The following is a 23,072-nucleotide window of genomic DNA, read 5'->3' as shown; positions in this document are numbered from 1 at the left end:
AATACTACTTCTCTGTTTACAATACTAAAAAAAGAACAAATATAATATTAAAAAATATTTATCAGAATTTTCATGAGGCTAAGATTACGTTACATTAATGATTAAAGAATTCAATATGTATTATTTATAAAAGGTATGCTATATATTGTGAAAAAGTATTAGAGATGTGAAGTACAAATTTATATTGAGAGTGTTCCATGATCCCAAGAAGTGTGCAACAAGACATGCATCTATTAATTTATATTAAGATGGTTGCTGGAAAGAGTTTAGATTGGTCAATTCTTTTGGATTCCACCTGTGAGCATATTCGATGAGAGGTCTTATGATTTAAGTTCTGTCAAATATCCCATGGATTGAGGAATAGAACAAATGAGTGTATTATGGGAAAGGTTGAGTGCTATGAGTGGATGAAACTCTCCAATAACATTCGGAATCTCTCCTTCAAATTATAAATCAATATATACAAAATTGTGAGAGTATATAATTTTCTCACTTGATTCAAATGGTTTACAATCTGACTAGTGGTGTACATGCATGATTCTTGTATCAATGAAAAGTTTTGATAGCAAAATGTATTTAGTAAAATAATGATTTTTCATCTTCGATTGTGAAAAAACTTAAGTTAATATCTCTTTTCCCTTCAAGTTTACCTACTAAGGTATCGGTGTGAATATGATCTCCACCAGACAAATGTAACGCTTTAGCTAGTACACGACTAAGCCGAATATTGAAAACAAGCTATAGTCCTTAATTTCGGTAACCATATTGAAGCATAGAATTGGTTGAAGATCACATAGCGTCCACTCCATTAATGTAATAAACAGGATATGAATATATTAACCAAATCAAAAATGGAAAAAGTTTGGTAACAAAAAATTTTCAGCCATAATTAGCCAAAATTTTTCATAATTTACTTCATTTATATAACTTAATAATATTTTAATTTTCTATTTCATTCTCTTGTCAATCTACTTATCATATTCTTATTAGCCCCACTTATTAATGATATTAATTATAATATCATATCCCTAACTATTAGACATTCTTGTAATCACTATTTAATATTTTCTTTTATAATTTGAATGTTATAATGTCATATGATTCTCTCTCCCATACTTAATAAATAGATACCAACGGAATGGCATCTTTGGAGAGAAATTCAAATCTTAGACTTAAGAATACAATAATCATCAATAACAATTAAAAACGATAATAATATTAATTAAATGATTTTAATTGTAATTGATTTTTATTTCCTTTAATTCATTTATTATTATTGCAAACGTCAACAAATATGAAAGCTTGGTTTAATAGGTTTTTTATTGTTAATTTGGATCATGAAGGTTGTTATTCCCTCCAGCTAAAAATCACAACTCTATTTCAATTACAAGCACAATTGGGATATGACAAAGAAATTTACAAGAAGGAGTTGAAAAATAATTTGAACAACAGACAAACTCACCCGATGAGATTATTGTCCGTCAATCAATTTTCGAGAATATGAAAGACTACACTAGCTTTGATGAGGTATGGTAATAAAATGATTTAATTTTTTTATGTGCATCTATAGTTATACTATACTAACTAAGTTCATACACGTAGCATTCATAAGTTCATATACATAGCATTCATAAGTTCATATCCATAATTACATACAACTAACATCTAAAAATTAAATTCATGTTTATTAGATATTACATCCATGCACATTATTTTTTAGTTATTGCATAAGTAACTATCAAATTAACACATGTTTTTAAATTTTTTCATAATTGAATTTGAAAAAATGTCAAATTCTTAAATTAATTTATTCAATTGATAAATTTACTCATAACATCCATAAATTCATACGCATAACATCGAGAATTTCATATTAATAACATCCTTAATTTTGTACTCATAATATTTATAATTTCATACATATGATGTCTATAATTAATAAATGTTTATAATTAATATTACTAAATTTTAAACTATGGGTTTTATTGTATTTTTCAAATTATCTCATATATACACTAATAGGTCATAATTTTAATTATTTTAATATTTTTATTTAATATTCATATGTATGCTTATTTATTGATTTTAATATGATGAATTAATAATTATTTTAAAAAAATTTTAATTTTTTTTATATCTTATCTTTTATTTTTTTATTTTCTAATAGTTTATATGTAAAATATGAGTTGTGCAGTAGAAGTTGTTAAAATTTTTAAATTTAAACTCCATAATTTCTGTAGGAAAATTGCATTTTAATGGGTAATAATGTGAGTGAGGAATTTTAGGGATTTAATTTGGAAAAAACTGAAATTGATTTTGAAAAGAACATTAATAACTCCAAACACGCAGATAAATAGTAGGTGATAAGGAGAGTAAGTGATAAGAAAGTGTATGTCACTTGCTTATCAAGAGAGAATGAGAATTTTTATGTGACATCTATCTATTCTATTATATAAAAATCGGATGTCTGCACTTAATGATGGAGCTGACGTGGCATGCTCTGGAGAGTGTTTTCCAATTTAATTATTTTAACTCATTCAATACAATTTATTACCATGACTTAATTATATCAGCTAATTGATTTGATTAGATATTTAAATATTAATATAATTTATTATAATATATATTACTTAATTAATTTTACTACATTAATTATAATTTGTTATATTAGTTAATTAATTTATTTATTTATAAAGTCAGAAATAAAATAAATAATTTATTATTTATTCTAATTGAATTTATTAAATTTAATTATACATTATATACGAATTAATAATAATTTGTAAATCACTTTATATTATATATGTATTAATAAAATATTATATATGTCTTAATGTGTTAATTAAATATTATATACGCACAGAAAAATAAATACAAAGATGATTTATATAATATTAATAATATTATATTAACACGGTAATTTTTTTTGTTTTGATATCATATAGTATTAATAATATTATTATTATTATTATATAGTATTATATAAACTTTCTAATATTAATATAGAAAATTGGAAAATTATTCCTTATGGCAATCATTGTTAGTAGAATAGTGTGTCCTTTATATAGTATTGATAATTGTTGCTTAATTTAAAGTAATTGTATGTTAGTATCTTAAATTTATTTTCAATAATGACCTAAATAGATAAATCTAATTGAATTGAATGATTATATAAAATATTTTATATTATTAATATACTAAAATTAAATTCATTTTTTGGTACAGAATTTTATAGGTAAATTTTATACAAGATTAAGTAATTTTTTATTTTTTTTATTTGTTTTATCTATGTTACTTTATTTAATTTTAAGTAGCGTCATATTTATAATTACTGCCAGTATGATATTTTATAAAATATGAAAATCAATTTTTTTATAATTTAAATATCAATGTTTGAATAGAAGAACTTAACACACTCACAATGAGAGAGAGAGAGAGGGGGGGAAATACATAGAGAAAAGAAACTCGGCATGAGAATGGTGGCGGCGGGCTCAACAACGATGGTAACGGGATGAGCAGCGATGATGACATAAACTGTAAACAGTGACGGACTCTGAAAAATTTAGTAATGCGGACAAAAATATAATAAAATTTATGTATAGATAATTTTTTTGCTTCCCACGATATTCAACAAGTTAAGGACTAATCCGTCATGAATTTGAATTCCATTTAAGAATCTACAATTGGCCGGCAACGAGTTGCTATACATACGAGACATAATTTGAACCATCAATACTTATTTAAGCGGATGACTAAGTTGATCACTTGATCAATCTAAATTGGTTTAGATATATTCAAAATTTTAAATTAGAACTATCTAATACATATTGATAAGAACTGGAAATATACACACAATCATTATTATAATATTTAAAATAATAAAAATATAATTTCATACACATAGTATAATATTTAAAATAACAAAAAAATATTTATAAGGACTTTTTTATTTTTAACGTGATTAAATATTATTTTTTATATATATTTTTAAACAATTATTTTACTTAATTGTCAAATCTACTTATTATAATTTTTATAATATAAATAAATTTTTTAACCAAAATAATTACAGTATACTAATACATAGATAATATATTTTTTTATCTTAAACAATTTTTAAAAAATCACTAATAATTTAAGTTGTATTTAATTAGAAAACTAAATTTCAATTTAATTATTAATTAATTAACTAATATAATATAATTAATTATCACTAATTTTTTAGTGTATTTATATATTTTTCATACTAAATCAAATTTAACAATATAATTATTATTATGTGTTAAGTTTAACAAAATATTTTTTAACATAAAATACAAAAGAACTATTTATATTTTATTTTGAGACAAATATAATATAATAAGTGGTATATATGTATATAAGTATTATTTTTTTCAAAAAAATTTGTGAGGACAAATGCCCCCTCTATATTAAACGTGGGTTCGTCTCTGACTGTGAAAGAAGATGGGAGTTGTGAATAGGTAAGCGGCGATGGACTCAGCAACAACATGACAAGAGCTATGTGATTTTTTTGTGAAGAAGTCGAGAAGAAGAAGATTTTAGGTGAGGATTGAGTTTATCTTGCATGGCTATAGAATATAGACTGAAGCTATGAATTATGTGTGATGTGAGGCAAATCTTAATTACTAAAAAGTGTTTATATGTATATATTCGGGGCGGGTACACCCTAAACCCGATGATACCTGTCTTAAGCAAAATTTGTCCCGACTCGAGTCAAGTTATTACCCTTTTCATCCGGGTATAGACGGGTCGGGTATCTGCGTATTCAAAAACTCCTGCCAAGTCTAACCATGTATTGATACTCCTTTTATTAAGGGTTTATCGCTAGCCAATAGATTGTTATATACACAAGGCGAGATTCTAATTCCTAATAGTTGTTTAAGCGGACGAGTGAGATGATTACTTAACAAACTCAAATTGATTAAGATAAATACTAATTATTTTTAATATTTTAATATTAAAAATTTTAAGAGTTTGATTTTAATTATAACTTTATAAAATATTTATAATAATAATTATTATATATATTATTTAATTTTTTAATAAAATTTTTAATATAATTTTATGTATTATCCTATACAAGGTATGGGAACATACACTAGTTTTTATATTGTAATTAATTTTTGGCTACCTAGCACTGCTCATTAAAAATACTATTCGTACACTAAAATTAGCCACTAAAATCAGCTATTAATATATTTGTATATAAATATATGTTTAATTTAATTTATTTTTAATGTGTATTTATATTTTAATATGTATTTTACATTAGAAACTGATTTTAGTGACTGATTTTGATACACGTATCATAGTCCTAACTAAATTCAATGGTTATGGAAAAGAAAGCAACACATTGAGAGTGGTTATGGCCCTACAATAAGCAACATTGAACCACGTTATGGTAACATCAATTCATCCCAGCAAATAAGTTCTTAAAGTCTTTATAAATGTACAAATTTTCCAACCCTTCCTTCAATGCATGCTTGATTATGGGGATTGGGGAGCTAATATAAATAAATGAAATAATACAAGTATTATTTATAAAATAATATCTAGTGCTCCAAAAAAAGATTTTAATTGTTACTCTTAATCTTAATCTCTAGTAATTAACAGGTAACAATAATAATATGAAAAATTCACAATGTATTTTGTTTGATCCGAAGAATATTTCCCATTTAATTTTCTCATTAACGTAATTAAATTACTATATAATAAGAACATTTTCATTGAAAAGAACATTAAAATTATTTTTCGATTTTTGTCATGTTTTTAATTATTTTTTCGTCACTTATTTATTGGTTGTATTTTTTGAATTATTTTTGTCAATAATATAAACTTTTGATTTAATAGTTTATCTTTTTCTTTTACTTCAACAATGAATCGGCGAAAATTAAAGAAAAATTTGAAAGAGATAATCTATATATACATGCAAGAGAATGGAGAAAATATGAGACGGATTGGGTGAAATTGATAGACTTGATCATCACATTATATTCTTTACAAATTAAATATATATATTTTTCAATTTAGTTATAAAATAATAGGAATAAAGCATTTAGATTATTATAATAGCATTCGATCATAATTGAACTAGTGCATATCGTTGTTGATCACAAATCCTATAGGTCGATTTGGGAATATAATGGGGGAAGACTTGGGATTACGTTGTTGAAGGGTCGGAATAAAATGTTCATTATATATATATATATATAGAGAGAGAGAGAAAAATCTTATATATAGTTTTGCTTACTTTATAAATGGTCTTTAATTTTTGTGACGAAAAACTTAGAGTGATATATAAGGAATTACTTTTTAGTTTCTTAATATTCGTTAATTTTTTTAAATTCTAAAAATTTTATTTTTTTTTTTAAATTAGAGTTTAGAATTTATAATTTAAATTTAGAATTAAAAATTTATGATTTAATATGATCTATAATTTAAAAAAAATTAACTGATATTTTTTGTGGTGACTGAGATTTAACTGATATTGATATTGCGTGAACAAAATTGATTTGCTAATATTGCTTTGTATAATATATTAAGTCTAGAACAAAGGTCCAGTTTGGATAAACAACTTAATTAAATTACTTTTGAAAAAATAGTTTAAATAATAAATGTTTATATTAAAAGTAATTTATAAATAAGTTATTTATGTTTGATTTTTTAGTTCTAAAAGTACTTATTTTAAGAGAAAAATGATAAAAAACTTTTTATTATAAGAGAAATTTTTTTTTAACTTCTCCTTAAACATTAAGATAGCTTTTTAAAAAGTTACAATTTTGTTTTGAAAATTGTATCAGACATTAATATTATACCTTTTTATAAGTTAAAAATTAAAAAAAAGTCACTTATGAACCTATCCAGACGGACCAAAATCTTTTTCTAGATTCATATTGGGACAACATCAATTTATCCTAACAAATATGTTACTCTTGATATGTACAATTACTTCCACCAAGAATAAAAAAAAGCTTTAACTATCTATTTTTTTTACTCATATTGATTTTTTTTTCCACAACTAATAAAAATGATATCGTTTTGAGAAAATTGATATTCACTCTAATAAATCAATGCATGGTGGATATTATGGGTATGGTTCAAACATATGGCATATTTCAGTGAGTATAATTACAAGAAGAAAATAAAAAAGTCAAGTTTCTTACTCCATGACCCACAGACCACAGCTATTATACCCAACAAGAAATAGAAAACAACAACAAAAATAGAGAGAAATTATACAAGCCTCTCACTCCAACTAATTTCTCATTTGACTCATTCATAGGCTAATTAATATTCTAGCCCAAACAAAAAGGCCAATAAATGTTCTGTCCAAAGAAAAAAGACTAATCAAATGGAATTATTTGTTAACATGGACCTGGATCGTGCCGCTTTTGTCATGAACTTCTTTTTCTTCCCATGCCCATTGATTTCCACATATAATACCAATATTGACCTTAGTTTTAGCTTGGTGAGTCAATCACTCAGGGTCAGTTTTGCTAAACTTCTTAAATAAGTTCTTTTGAAAAAGGAGCTTAAAATATAAGGACTTTTATTAATATTAACTTTTAAATAAGTTATTTTGAGTTTGGAAAGTTATTATGGAAGTCATTGTTTTAAAGTTGTGCATTAAATAAGAGTGATAAAATAGCTTTTGAAAATAGGAGAAGTCACATTTTTTAACTTCTTCAAAAGCTCTTAAATAACTTTTTGAAAAGTTAAAAGTTTATCTAAAAATTTGTACCAAACACATTAATATAACTTTCTATAAGTCAAAAGTTGAAAAAAGTAACTTTTTGGTGTTTCCCAAACGGGCCCTCAAGCTAAGTTCATCCACAAATGCCTTGTATCATGGAAATAAAATTATGTGGGTCTCGGGTTAGAAGAAAACTAAACTTCAATTATGAATTAGTCTTGGACATTGATAGATTGGAATAGTATGAATATTAATCTACAAATCATGCATTGGCTGGGTATAGGTGTTTGTAATTCCAGCTAGAAAAAATATCTATAAATAGATGGATCCTAATTGATGAGTGACATACCAATCCCATTTTCAAGTAAGCCATATATATATACATAAAATAAGCAAAAATCAATGGGGTATTTGATGTTGTTGGTTGTTAGAGTGGTGATGTGTGTGTATATGTTTATGATGTTCCATTTTGCATGTTTGTCTTCGCATCTATGCCATCCCGATGAGAGCTCTGCCTTGCTTCACTTTAAGACTCAATTCATTTTTAACACTTCATTTTCTGAATATTTTTATGAGTATGAGTGCCCCCATGTTTATCCAAAGATGAGTACGTGGGAAAATGGGACAGATTGCTGCTCATGGATGGGTGTCACGTGCCACTCTGTGTCTAGTCACGTGATTGGCCTCGATCTCAGTTGTGGTGCACTTGTAGGTAATATGAATCCCAATAGCACTCTTTTTCATCTTACTCATCTCCAAACACTCAGCCTTGCATTCAATGATTTTGATGGTTCTCAATTGCCTTCTCAGTTTGAAAGGCTTGTGAGTCTCATACACTTGAATTTATCCAGTTGTGGGTTTGAAGGTGATATTCCTTCTCAAATCTCACACCTTTCCAAATTACAATTACTTGATCTCTCTTGGAATAATGATTTGAAGTGGAAAGAAACAAGTTGGAAAAGAATGTTGCAAAATGCAACAGCTTTACGTGAGATTGTATTGGATGAGACAGACATGTCTTCCATTAGCTTAACACCAAACCCTTTGTCCAATTGGTCTTTTTCTTTCTCTTTGGTTACTCTTAGTCTTGGTATTACCAGAATAAGGGGACACTTGACAAGTCACGTTCTCTGTTTACCCAACCTTCATGAGCTCAATCTATACGGAAACATTCAAGTCCATTTTCCAAAGTTGAATTGCAGTACTTCTCTTAGTTTTTTGGATATTTCATCGTGTCAATTCCCAGGATCACAAATCCCTGATTCCTTTTCTAACCTCACACAGCTAACTTTTTTGTACTTGTCTGAAAATGGATTCAATGGTTCAATCCCATCATTGCTCTCAAACCTTCAGCATCTCACTCACTTGGACCTTTCATTCAATGCATTCACGGGTTCGTTCCCATCATTTCTTTCAAACCTTCATCATCTTGTTTACTTGGATCTTTCATGGAATAAATTTAGTGGTCAAATTCCAAATGTGTTTGATAGGCACACCAAGTTGCAAACTCTCTTCCTTCATGATAACACTTTGGAAGGAAAGTTGCCATCCTCGTTGTTTGTCTTAACTCAACTCTCTTCCTTGGATTGTTCTAATAATAAAATTGAGGGACCACTACCCGACAAAGTAGCCTTTTTAAATCTCACTCAATTATACTTAGATGGGACAATTCCTGAGTGGGCCTTATCCCTCAAGTCTTTGAGATCCTTAGATCTATCAAATAACAGATTCAGAGGGCACATAAGTGAAATTACATCTTATTCCTTCGAGTATTTAGACTTGTGCAACAATGAGCTCCAAGGAAATTTTCCAGAATCCATTTTTCATCTTGTCAACCTTACTTATTTGTGCTTGTCTTCAGATAACTGGAGCGGTATTGTCCACTTCCCACTCTTCTCTAAGCTTCAAAACTTGGAGTATCTTCATCTTTCAGGTTGTAGTTCATTATTGCTAAAATCTGAAACTAGTGTTAATCACACTTTCTCCAATTTGATGGCACTGCAGTTGCTTTCTAGCAATATTACTGGTTGGTTGGAATTCTCCGGAAAATTTCCAAATTTGGATTATCTTAAATTGTACAACAATAGTCTTCAGGAAAAAGTGCCAGAATGGATACATGGTATGGATTCATTAACTTATTTGAATCTCTCACACAACAATTTTACATTGATGGACCATTTCCCATGGTATCGACTTCAAAACCTTGATCTTAGTTTCAACTCGATGGCTGATGACATTTCTTGCTTCTTTTGTAATGCAACCTTTTTGGAAATTATCAACTTGTCCCACAACAAATTCACAGGAACATTTCCACAGTGCCTTGCCAATAGCTCATCCCCTGTAGATTTGGATCTACAAATGAACAAACTTCATGGGACTTTGCCAGATACCTTTCAGGATCTTACTACACTGAATCTCAATGGCAACCAGTTCGAAGGCCTATTACCGAAATCATTGTCTGAATGCTCAGAACTTGTGGATTTGAATCTCGGTAATAATCAATTTGAGGATACATTTCCCAATTGGCTTCAGAATCTGTCAAAGTTGGAAATACTGGTCTTACGAGGCAATAAGTTGTACGGTCAAATTGTAAATTTGAAATCTGAAAATATATTTCCAAGTTTGATTATTTTTGACATATCATGCAATAACTTTAGCGGCTCATTACCAAAAGCATACATACAAAATTTTCGAGCCATGAAGATTGTTCATGATGATGTGCAAAGCCCTTTGTCTTATATTGAAGCAGATTGGCAAGTTATTCACGGCACAACAGAATATGACAGTTCTATGGTTGCAACAATTAAAAGAGTCAGTCTTCCTTTAACGAAAATTCCAAGAGTCTTTGTAATTATTGATTTGTCAGAAAACAAATTTGAAGGAGAGATTCCAGATGATTTTGGGGAGCTTCATGGACTCATAGGCCTCAATCTTTCTCATAACGGACTTGTTGGTCATATTCCCCACTCTTTGGGAAATTTGACAAATCTAGAATCATTGGATCTCTCCTCAAATATGCTTTCTGGGGATATTCCTACTGAATTGATAAATCTGAACTTTCTTGAAGTCTTGAGTCTTTCCCAAAACCAGTTGGTGGGACCAATACCCAGAGGAAAACAGTTTGATACATTTTCAAATGATTCCTATGAGGGAAACACGGGGTTATGTGGATTTCCATTGTCAATTCAATGCAACAACAATGTCCCCTTGCAACAATATCCATCTTCTGAGGCTGAAGACAAATTTGGGTTTGGTTGGAAACCAGTGGCAATAGGATATGCATGTGGAATGGTGCTTGGAATTGGCTTGGGATATTGTGTTTTCTCAATTGGAAAGCCTGAATGGCTAGTGGTCCTCTTTGGAGGTAAATGGACCAAAAGGAGGAGTCGTGGAAACCGCCGGCGTGCAAGAACAACTCTGTTTCAGCTTTTGGTTGTAATGTAAATGTGTAATAAGTTTATGTCTTGTGCTTTTGTGTTTTTCATGTTTTATTTGATTTGGTGTCGTATTTTTCTTTTACTTTATGGATGTCTACAAGTCTTGTCGATATTTATAGTAAGTACTTGTTCTATAGTTGTAAGAAATGTTGCAAGTAAATTCTGTTTTCGAAGTATATATATATATGTGTGTGTTTTCTGATTGTTGATTCTTTTAGTAATTATGTTAGAACAATTGTCAAACTATTAGGAATATCTCCAATACAATATGGTTGTTTTTTTTTTCTTCTCTTTTTTTTATGATGACAATCTAAAATAATTTGATAAAAAAAAATATTAATTCTCGTGCAATAATAAACAAAAGTCATTGATTGTGGTATCCATCATCAAGTAATAGCTGGTCCCATATTCAAAACGAAAATTAAACCATCTATACTTAGTTAGAAATAAGAGTATAAAACTCTGGTGAAGATGGAAAGTACTTTATATACTTTGATTCTCAATCAATTATTTGATTAGTCCGATTAGGTTGTTCTCTAGAATTAAAATGTTGTGTCCTTTACAATCAAATATAATATTAGAAAATATTTTTTAGAAAGAGAAAGTTTAGGGGCCAGCAACTTTTGTGTTTTGTGACCAGTACTTAACTATAAAAAAAAAGTGAGTGATTTCCCACCATTTGATATAATCTCACACCATTAAAAACACTATTGATGGTCAAATGATGGTTACAAAACACAAAAGTTGCTGGCCCAAAACACAAAAGTTGCTAACCCCTAGCACTCCTCAGTTCCATATACATATCCTATTGCCACTGGCTCCCAACCAAATCCAAATTTCTCTTCAGCTTGATTTGTTCCAGAGGATAAAGGTTCTTCTTCAAGGTTCTTGTTGCATTGTATTGACAACGGAAATCCACATAACCCCATGTTCCCTTGGTAGGAATCCTCTCGAAATGTATCAAACTGTTTTCCTCGTGGTATTAGTCCTACAAGATGGTTGCTGGAAAGATTCAAGAATCCAAGAAAGTTTAGATTGGTCAATTCATTTGGGATCCGACCTGTGAGCATATTTGATGAGAGGTCCAATGATTCAAGTTCTGTCAAATATCCCACGGATTGAGGAATAGAACCAATGAGTTTGTTATGGGAAAGGTTGAGTGCTATGAGTGCATGAACCTCTCCAATAACATTTGGAATCTCTCCTTCAAATTTGTTCTCTGACAAATCAATATATGCAAAGATGGCTGGAATTTTTGTGTAAGCTCTGCTCACCCCTTTAACTGTTGCTATCAATGAGTTAGCATACTCTGCTTGAGTTTCATAACTTATTGCAGAGTAAAAGCGACTATTCATGTAACTCAAAACTCTTCCCACTTCAGCATGAACAACATTCTTCATGGCTTGGAAATTCTCAATGAAGTCTTTTGGCAACAGGCCACTAAAATGGTTGCCTGATGCATCAAAGATAATTAAACTTGGAAATGGATGCTTGGTTGTCAAGTTATTACCAACAGGACCATAAAACTTATTGTCTCTTAAGACCCAACACTTTCAAAGATGTCAAATTCTGAAGCCAGTAGGGAAAGGTATCCTCTATTCGATTCTTGCCAAGAATTAAAACCTCCAGCTCTGTGCAGTAGGGAAAGTTATCCTGTATTCTATAAAATATTATTAGTGTAAATGTAAAAACAAATCAAGTATTTTTTAGTATATCTTACAGAAAATTTACCAATAACTCATTTTATACATCATAATTGAACTGATAGAGACAAATTAAAAAAAAAGGAACAAAATTCTTGTCAAAGTCAAAGTCAAAGTTCGAAAGTAGTGCTACTTTAGTACTAAACTACTAATAGTAAATTCCGAGAGATTAAATTTTATTATTATTTTAATTTTTAATTGTTTTTTTCTTTTTGGCCTAATACTCTATGGATTCTTATATGTCTCTATGTAGGTTAAGCTCACTAGTCCGCTTAAGCAAGTGTCAGGAGTTCGAATTCCGCCTTATGCATGCAGCAATCCATTGGCCAGCGACAAACTCTTAAATGGAACTTAGTACTGCGACAAATTAATCCTTGACTTGTCGGACTGGAGAATACCGTGAAAAATTAAAAAAAAGGTAAGCACAAATTTATATTATTATATGCCATAGAGTCTAAAATTTCAAAAAGAAAAGAAAATAACATACATAGAAAACATTACCATATCATCAATTAATAATAATATATAATTAAAGTAAATTGAATTATTTTAGTGATTAGCTCACTAATTCGCTTAAACAAGTGTCCGAGAGTTGGAATCTCCCTTGTACATACAGCAACATTGGCCAATAACAAATCCTGGAGCTAAATTGTTATTAGTTATTATTACTACTATTCCATGGAATGGGAACTAAGATAAGATCATTCTTCCTTCTTGCCGTGCTCCCAAAATATTCAGTCATATCCAATTCTCCTTCAATGTCTCCATTTTTTGGAACTTTCCAATCGAAATAATACAAAAGTTGTGCAACGCAAATTTCAATGCTTGAAACAGCGAAATAAATGCCTGGACATATCCTCCTCCCAGCACCAAAGGGTATGAACTCAACATCACAACCTTTGTAATCAATGGAACATTCTAGAAACCTTTCGGGACGGAATCTCTCAGCATCTTCTTCGCCACCCCAATGATTAGGATCTCTTCCGATCGCCCATGCATTTACTATCACTTGGCTGCCGGCGGCTATGGTGTAGCCGTTGATCTCACATGTCTCTCTGCATTCTCTTGGAAGGAGTAAAGGAAATGGAGGGTGTAATCTCATTGTCTCTTTGATAACTGCTTTTAGATATGTTAGATTCTCAAGAGATGATGATGATGATGATGATGATTCTTTGGTGCCAAAAGCTTTTCTAACCTCTTCTTGAGCTCTTGCCATTGCTTCTGGATTCTTCACTAGCTCAGAAATTGTCCATTCTATCACTGCAGATGATGTTTCAATTCCGGCACCATATAGATCCTGACAATCCATGTAAATTAAATGAGTTTTAAAGTTTTATCATACAATAATCCTGTTATTTGAACTCTAATGTTGGTGATTATATCATGTTAGAATTTTAAATAGTAAATAAAATTACAGAAAATATTATATATATAGTTTAGTTAAAGTCTATCTCTGAAAATAAGAAAGTAAAGTAATAATACTTTACATAAAATTAAAGGTGGATACTACAATGAAGATTTTATAAGCTTTTTATTTTTATTATGGAGAAGGGATTGGAGTAGGACCTATATATGGAGAGCGTGTGAGCTTTATAACGGTGTGGGATCAGGTAAGGACAAATCGGACGGTCCGAAATCTCCATTACAAAACGGACGGTCCGATTTGCTACATCTAAAATTCGAATTTCTCTCTATGCAAATCCGACCATCTGATTTGTCTCTATTATTTTTCTTCTCATGCAATTCACATGGTCCGTTTTGTGAGCTTAGCATGTCAGAAAATTCTGCCCCACATTGATGTTAAGCACCACTATAGTAACATAACTCAGTACAACACATTCATCACTCCAATTAAAAAAAATGAGCCGATTATATAATTGTCTTCATGTGAATATATTTTTTTTTACCTTTAGATAATGGATTGTATAGTTAAATTTTGATATTTAAAAAAGTGTTATTTTTGTTTAAAGTGTGGCTAAATAAATAAACCACACTTTTAAACAAAGTATCTTCATGAGAAGATATTTTTGTCATCTTCATTTGAGTAGTTGCCAAAATTAAATACTAAATATATATACTAAATACCTCTAGGTACTTAAACTAATTGGATATATATATAATCCTTACTAATAAAAAACAAGATTTAATTACTCTATTGGTCCTTATAGTTTTGTAAAATTTTTAATTAGGTCCCTATATTTTTTTTTAATTGGATCCTTGCACTAATTTTTTTTCAATTAAGTCCCTCTTAGTAGTAATTGGCTTAATTTTATAGAGACCCAATTAAAAAAAATGGTATAAAGACCTAAATAAAAGGAAAAAAAGTGTAGAGACTCAATTAAAAAATAATTTGTATAAGAACTCAATTAAAAGAAAAAAAAATATAAAGATCTAATTAAAAATTTCGCAAAATTATAAGACTAAACAGAGTAATTAAAGCAAAAAACAATAACACTACTCTCAATATAAATATATCAACGAGGAAGAGACTTTGAAGTGACATACATGAAGACATTTAAATTCTGAGGGACTAAACTATTTAATTTCTTGATTGGTGTTAGGTTTCATACCTGGCTGCCACTCACCATCAAATATTAAATAACCAATCCCTTAATAGCTAATACGTTAAACAACTTTATGTGAATAGTAATAATAAAGAAATGGAGAGCACGATTTTGGTGCAACATATCCACCTACTCCAACCTTTACTCTATGGTCCAAGTAAGTAGACTAAATTATTATGCATGCACGAGTGTATATACATTAAGGTAGAAACTCATGTGCAGTTGACTTCACGTGAAATTGATACTTGAAAAGCGTTAGATGATTTAACTGATTTGACTAAATTTTTATCTAACGGCTCTCAAATATCAATTCCTCAAATATTAATTTTACGTAAAGTCGACTTCACCTGAATTTTCACCGTATAGTAAATGATGATCATGTCACAAATAATCCTAACTCCCAATAAAAGGATGAAAAATAGAAATATCACAAACAAAAAATAAAAAACAAAATGTATACTTACAAAAACAATAGCTTTGACATTGTTGATTGTCATAGGATATTCATAAGCTCCATGATCTTCCACAATATTTAGGAGAATAGAAAGAAGATCCACCGTGTGAGATTTATCCTCATCATCCTCATTATTTTTCATCCTTATTATTTTATTTTTTATAATATTTTTAATTACAATATCAAAATTTTTATGCACCTTTTCCGTCTCGCGTTTCGCTCCACTTATATAATGGAGCCATGTGTGAGACGGAAAAAGACTAAATACAACAAAAACACGTTCCACAATCTTTCCAAGATTCTTCAACAATGAAATGAATTGTTCTTGATCCTTACACTTTTCTCCAAAAATTGCCCTAGCAGTGATTGCACTTGTCAAAGAAGCAACTTTCTCACTAAGATTAACACAAGATTCAGTATTATCAGAAATCCATGTTATCAAATTCATTACCTCTTCTTCCCTTATTGATTTGAACGAACTCACACGCTTAGGGCTAAGAAGTTCCATTGAGCATATTCTTCTTAGTTGCTTCCAATAGCCACCGTATCGCGCGGTGGCTATGTTGGTGGAACCATAGGTCAAGATATCTGCACCCAAATGTCTAGGTCTTTCGGCAAAGTTGATATCAAAGGTTTTAAATACTTCTTTGGCAACTTCTGGAGAAGAAACTACCATGATTGATGCTTCACCGAGTTTAAAGTGCATGAGAGGACCATATTTTTTTGCTAAGTCTCTCATACGATGATGGGGTAGAGATTTTCCAACTAAGTGGTGTATGCTACCGATTAGAGGTAGTGTCCATGGCCCCGGAGGAAGCTTCTCTTTTTTCTTGCTTGTGACTTTGGATTTCTTATCTAACAATTTGAGAAGTTGTGATATGAAAAGGATGAAGATTATTAACGAAAATAGAAAGAAGGGTAAGGATGATGATGAGGAGTAGTGATGATGCTCCATGAAGAAATCAAATGTGTAGAGAAAGTGAGAGCTAAGTGATTATAAAATTAAGCTAGTGCTTCTATATTTATAGAGTATGAAACGGATGCATGTATAAATATGATTAAAAACTCAGATCCAGTCGACTTCACGTGAAATTAATAGACGAGAGCGGTTAAATGAAAATGAAGTCGACTGCACTTGAGTTTTCATGAGTAAATTTTTAAAAGGAATTATAATTTTTTTATTAAATAAAAAATATTTTGTGTATTTATATATTCTTATTTCATACTTAATGTTAACATGTATTTTTGTTTACTATATATATATGATGCACTTTATTGTATCGAATAGAATGGATACAAATAATAACTCGAGTAAAGTATTGTTTTTGTCTCCAACGTTTGGGGTAAGTTCTAAAGTTGTCCCTAACGTTTCAATCGTCCTATTTAAGTCCCTAACGTTTTAAAATTGACTCAATGTTGTCCTGCCATTAGGATCCGTTAATAGAATTGATGGCAGGACAAAATTGAGATGATTTTGAAACGTTAGGAACTTAAATAGGACGAAAACATTGGGAATAAAAACGATACATAGAAATAAATTTTAATTTTATCCTTCAATAATATTAATTTTTACTGTACATAATATTCAATTATTTTTTAAATTACAGTTAATCACATTACTTTCATTCTAAATAAATTAATTTTTTTATAATTTTATTCTTAAAGTAATGTAACTTTTTTATAAATAAATAAATTTTACACTTTCATTCTAAATAATGTAATTTTACTTTCATTACTTAATCACATTACTTATAATTTTTTTTAATAATTATACACTTTCATTCTAAATAAATAAATTTTTTTTATAATTTTACATTTAAAGTAATGTAATTTTTTTTATAAATAAATAACTTTTACACTTTCATTCTAAATAATGTAATTTTACTTTCATTACTTAATCATATTACTTATATTTTTTTATAATTTTACACTTTTATTCTAAATAAATTAATTTTTTTATAATTTTATGCTTAAGTAATATAATTTTTTTATAAATAAATAAATTTTATACTTTTATTCTAAATAATGTAATTTTACTTTCATTACTTAATCACATTACTTATAATTTTTTTTATAATTTTACACTTTCATTCAAAATAAATTAATTTTTTTATACTTTTACACTTTCATTTTAAATAATGTAATTTTACTTTCATTAATTAATCACATTACTTATATTTCTTTATAATTTTACACTTTCATTATAAATAAATTAATTTTTTTTATAATTTTACACTTAAAGTAATATATTTTTTTATAAATAAATAAATTTTAAACTTTCATTCTAAATAAATAATGTAATTTTACTTTCATTACTTAATCACATTACTTATATTTTTTTATAATTTTATACTTTCATTCTAATCACATTACATTATTTATTTAGAATGAAAGTGTAAAATTTATTTATTTATAAAAAAATTACATTACTTTAATTGTAAAATTAAAAAAATAAATTTATTTAAAATGAAAGTAATGTGATTAAGTGTAAATGTGATTGAAAATAATTGAATACTAAGTACAATAAAAAATTGATATATAGAATAAAATTAAAATTTATTTCTATGTATCCCCAACGTTTTTATCTTATTTAAGTCCCTAACGTTTTAAAATCGTCTCAATTTTATCCTGCGGTCAATTTTATTAACGGATCCCTAACAGCAGGACAACATTGAGTCAATTTTGAAACGTTAAGGACTTAAATAGGACTATTGAAACGTTAGGGATAACTTTGAGACTTACCCTAAACGTTGGGGACAAAAATGATACTTTACTCTAATAAGATCTTTTAAAATAAATTAAAGGTTAATTTATAGGAAAATTTTACACGTATTAGTTTTTTGGAAAAATTTATTTATTTGAAATTAAATCATTTCAATTGAAGAAATAGACTCATAATAACATCTTTAAAACTTGAAAGTTAACCTAACTAATAATAATGATAATAAAAGAAAATAGCTGTATACAACAACAATAATAATAAAACCACATGGCTGCGTAGGTGTTATAATTTATATATTGCTTGTATAGATGCAGGATTCTTTGATTGACTTAGAAGTTAGAACCTCTTCCATGCCATATTTTTCATGTTTCTTCAGTACAAAATATTTATACTATGCGTGTGTATATATAATAATACAGAAATGTTTGGTAACAAACAATAATTAGCTAAAATTAGCTAATTTTTTTTATTTAATATGTGATTAAATGTTAAATAAAAAAAGTTTCGATTATTTTTTTGTTTCCTAATATTACCGATGAGAATATAATATAGATAGGTGCCTTCTGCTGTGCTCCCAAATCAAGGGGGCAGGGTCCCATAATAACGACTGAAATAGGTAAATATTATTAGGTACTCTAAATGCACATGTTATCTTTGGTGATAAGTGTTAATTGGTCAATAACGTATAACTTGGATTTCGGTTAAACAAACGTGAGGTATTTAAATATCGTCGGATGCAGTAATTTATTAGTCAATAATAAATTTTTAATAAAACTCTAATTAACTTGTCAAATTGGAGATTGATAATTAACTTGTCGATTTGGAGACTAAATGAATCAGTGGATCATCAAAATTAATTGTAGGGCCGTTAAAATGGGTTAAATTTATCAGGTTAGTCTTTTTATCTATTTAAATGGACAGACTTTGCCTCTAAAATTAAACCTGTTTAAATTTTAGGGTAGACCCGATTAATTCAAAAAAAATGACGAGTTAAACAGGTTAGCTCGCGGGCTAAATTGGTAGCCCATTTATTTTTTTTACATTTTTTTCAAAAAAAATAGCACTTTTAGCTAATATTTCTTCCGATCCGACCCAAAAATCCGATCCACCAACTAAAAAAAATATTATTTTTAAAGATTTTTGACTTAAAAGTGGTATTTTTTGTCAAAATATTTTTTAAAAAATAAAATAAAATGATAAACGGGCTGACCCGTTTAACCCGTCGAACTGACCATAAACAGTCCAGACTAAAAAAATAAAACCTGCGAATAAAGCGGACTTAAACGAGCCAACCTATTTAACCTGCAGGCTTAATGGTCCGGGCCTAAATGGGCCGGACTAACCCGTTTGACGGCCCTAATTAATTGTTATTAGCACTAAATTCCGATAAATTAACTTTTGTTATTATTATTTTTTTTTTGGTCCAACACTTTCACACATTCATTACTATGGGTTCTTATATTTCACTGCCATGGTTAGGCCCATGTTCCAAACCCGGTTAATTACTTGAATGGATCCTTAAGGAGTTGGGCTTCAAATATAAATTTCAGTGCAAATTATTCAACCTAACAAAATTAAGCACAAATTTGTATGCAGCTAAGGCCTAATTGAGATTACGCATTAGCATACTTTTTAATATGCTGCACTGGGTTTGAAGTTGAACTTTGGCAATACCAAGTGGTGGATAAGAACCCTTAAAAATGTTGGATGTATGAGTGGATAGTTTGTGAGTTTGTGATATAATGCTTAGGATTGGGAGCAGAAGGTCTAAAATTCAGAAAATGAAAGAGAAGTAACATACAAAACATGGTAGATACTACTATAAAGATTTTACAATTGTCTTTATATGAAGATGCTTCTTTTTTACCATTAGATCATGAATTGTACGGTTTGATTTTGATGTGCTACAAAAATGTTTTTTTTTTAAGTGTGGCTAAACAAATAAAATACACTTTTAACACAAGAATCTTCATAAGAAGATATTTTAGCATCTTCATTTGAGTAGGTGCCACAAAACATTACCATATCAACCAATACTATATACATTATACAATGAGTGCAAACATTTTCAAGACTAAGAACTAACATAAACTTCCATGTATTAGACTAAAGAGAGCAATCTGCACATCATTGTTTTCAATCCATGAAAGGAGAAGTTAGAAGTTTAGAACCACATTTGACTTGCTTGAATGTGTATAGGAACAATTATACCTTAGAAAAGAGTCTAACAATGCAGGACCTATGTACCTGAGTTAACCAAAACTACCACTCCTACTGTCAGAACAAGATTGTGAGAATGGGAGCTTTCTTTTGCGTGATTCAGTAGTTTTTGCTTGCGTTACTCGTGAAATAGGGATATCATCATCATCATTGTCGCTGTCACTGATCTCGATGATATTTTGCAATTTGGATCCTCCCTCAGCTGCATCAAAGGTATGGAAATTGAAGAATTCTAGATTGGATAATGGAATGAAATATATATCTATAGTTATTGCAACATTTTTTAGGTAACATCAATCATAAGCATTTCATGTAATTGAAAGTCTATTGGTATAAGAATAATGCATTCAACAAGTTTGGATAACATATACAATAGGAAACTCTGTGATCTTGCTTGTATAAATTGATCAATTTACTTATCTACTCAACAATGGTAAAGAAAATTTAAACAATAGTATTTTAGAATTTTCTGATACTCACAAATCTCATGTAATTAAGATTTTCCTAATCAAGACAAGAAGTGAACATCAAAGAGAGTAAATTGGAACAATATTCTATTTACATAGCACAAATAATCAATCTTATCCTATTCACATAATTTTGTTTGGTAAACTTGGTAGTTATGAACTTAATACTTGTGGAAGCACCAACCTGATAAACTTCACTAAGCACTATGACATTTTGATTTCAAAGTAAATTGAAATCTGTATTGAATTTATGTTGGCAATGTGTCATAGTAAAATCACTAGAAGAAATTTCCCAATTCTTTCAAAAGTTATTTAAAATATATATGAAAGGGAACATGTTCTGTTAATGCAGCTTCCAAAATACTAGTTCAATGTGTTGAGACTTGAGACTAATATATTGCTCTTAAGAGTTAAGACTCAATCAAACATAATCATGACCTACACACCTAAAAACCTGACAAAATTATATAATTAATGCAAAGATCACTATAGAGTAATATTTTCAGAGTACTACCAATAAAAAAAATGAACATTACTAATTGATTTAGCCATAAGAGAATTTGAAGTAGAATTTCAATACCAGCTGCAGCACCATAAGATTGATGAAAATCTTTGTGTTGCAAAGGAAGAGAACCATCATTAACTTCATCATTCAACTCCTTCACTTCTTCTTTGACTTTAGAAGGAAAACCAGGATCATCAGCTTCATTAATATCATGCTCTCCATCAAAAGAAGCATTACTCATCAAAAACTTTGCACTTTCCTCCAATTTCACAACCCTATCAAGCAATTCCAAAAACTTACAATCAGACTTCAATTTCTCGTCCACCAACTTCCCATTCTTATCATTCAACTCAGTAATGGTATCCAAATTATTCTTCTTTTCAGCCTCTAACTCGGCCACTTTCTTCCTTAATTCATCAAAAGCATTGCCATCAACCTCACATTTCTTCTTCAACTCCAACAACTTAAGATTCTCACACTCTAACTCTTTGTTCTTCTTCCTCAAATTCTCAATGGTTGCCTTGTCCAACCCACTTTCCTTCACTCCTTTAAACAACGTCTCATAAAGCCCCTGTACCTTCTCACACTCTTGCTCTTTCTTCTTCAATTTATCCTCAGCATCAATCCTTGCTAGACTCTGAAGCTGAAACTTCTCTTCAAGTTGACCAGCCTTGGTTTTAAGTTTTTTCTCTCTTTCTACCAAAACCTCTTCAACTCTGTCATAATCCTCTTTTTGCCACTTAACTCGAAGAATTTGAATGAGCTCAGGAATGCTCATCGTCTCCAAGCTTTTGTTACTGGTTGATGAGAGAATGGGGGGTGACCCAGGTTCGGTTTTTGGTTGAATTGACATAACGAGGGCAAAAAATTCGAACTTTGGAGAAAAAGGGGAGTGGGGTTCGAAAAAGTTATTGCCTTCTCGGTGTCTGAAGCGGAAAAAATTGGAGCGATGACACTGTGAACGAGGAACAGAGGAAGATGAAGAGAAGAAGCATGCTTTTCTTTTTTTGTAACAGTGAATAGTGAAATTGTTACCGGTCTGCACTTTGAAACTTGGAAGGGAAGTGTATGAAAATTGATGTTTGATTGTTTGGGAAACTCAGAAGACATCTCTGTAATTAAATGCAAGGAGGGTAGAGTTGGAACTACAATGCAAAATGAAGCAGTATAAGAAAATTGAGAAAAAATCTTATGGAAAAATATAGGTAAACAATGAAAATGTTAAACAATGTAAATAATAGATATATCGGATGTTTATTTTACTAGTGTACGGATGGTTATTTTAA

At 29.3% G+C, this 23,072-nt stretch overlaps 3 protein-coding genes and 1 pseudogene across 3 annotated transcripts; 1 reads left to right on the top strand and 3 right to left on the bottom strand.

The window, feature by feature from the left end:
- The first annotated feature begins 7,996 nt into the window (after nucleotides 1-7,996).
- On the top strand, nucleotides 7,997-11,339 carry LOC107609683 (receptor-like protein 6). Its single transcript, XM_016311701.3, has one exon. The coding sequence runs from the start codon at nucleotides 8,117-8,119 to the stop codon at nucleotides 11,156-11,158; it is 3,042 nt and encodes a 1,013-aa protein (XP_016167187.1). The 5' UTR covers nucleotides 7,997-8,116; the 3' UTR covers nucleotides 11,159-11,339.
- Nucleotides 11,340-11,927: 588 nt separating this feature from the next.
- On the bottom strand, nucleotides 11,928-12,905 carry LOC107606458 (receptor-like protein 34; annotated as a pseudogene).
- A 461-nt stretch (nucleotides 12,906-13,366) lies between these two features.
- LOC148550127 (desmethyl-deoxy-podophyllotoxin synthase-like) lies at nucleotides 13,367-16,852 on the bottom strand. Its single transcript, XM_088494197.1, has 2 exons — nucleotides 15,883-16,852; nucleotides 13,367-14,151 (listed from the first exon to the last, which is right to left on the bottom strand). Exons 1-2 carry the CDS (start codon nucleotides 16,825-16,827, stop codon nucleotides 13,510-13,512), a joined length of 1,587 nt encoding a protein of 528 aa, XP_088350323.1. The 5' UTR covers nucleotides 16,828-16,852; the 3' UTR covers nucleotides 13,367-13,509.
- Nucleotides 16,853-20,565: 3,713 nt separating this feature from the next.
- LOC107608116 (uncharacterized) lies at nucleotides 20,566-22,872 on the bottom strand. The gene is made up of 2 exons (XM_016310002.3): nucleotides 21,862-22,872; nucleotides 20,566-21,016 (listed from the first exon to the last, which is right to left on the bottom strand). The coding sequence occupies exons 1-2, from the start codon at nucleotides 22,637-22,639 to the stop codon at nucleotides 20,847-20,849; spliced, it is 948 nt and encodes a 315-aa protein (XP_016165488.1). The 5' UTR covers nucleotides 22,640-22,872; the 3' UTR covers nucleotides 20,566-20,846.
- Between the last annotated feature and the right edge of the window lie 200 nt (nucleotides 22,873-23,072).

This window comes from Arachis ipaensis, chromosome B7 (assembly GCF_059453495.1).
Source record: "Arachis ipaensis isolate K30076 ecotype BB chromosome B7, ASM5945349v1, whole genome shotgun sequence".
Taxonomy (NCBI): Eukaryota; Viridiplantae; Streptophyta; class Magnoliopsida; order Fabales; family Fabaceae; genus Arachis; species Arachis ipaensis.
The sequence above is the reverse complement of the archived record's forward strand: the minus strand, read 5'-3'. Positions and strand labels throughout refer to the sequence as shown.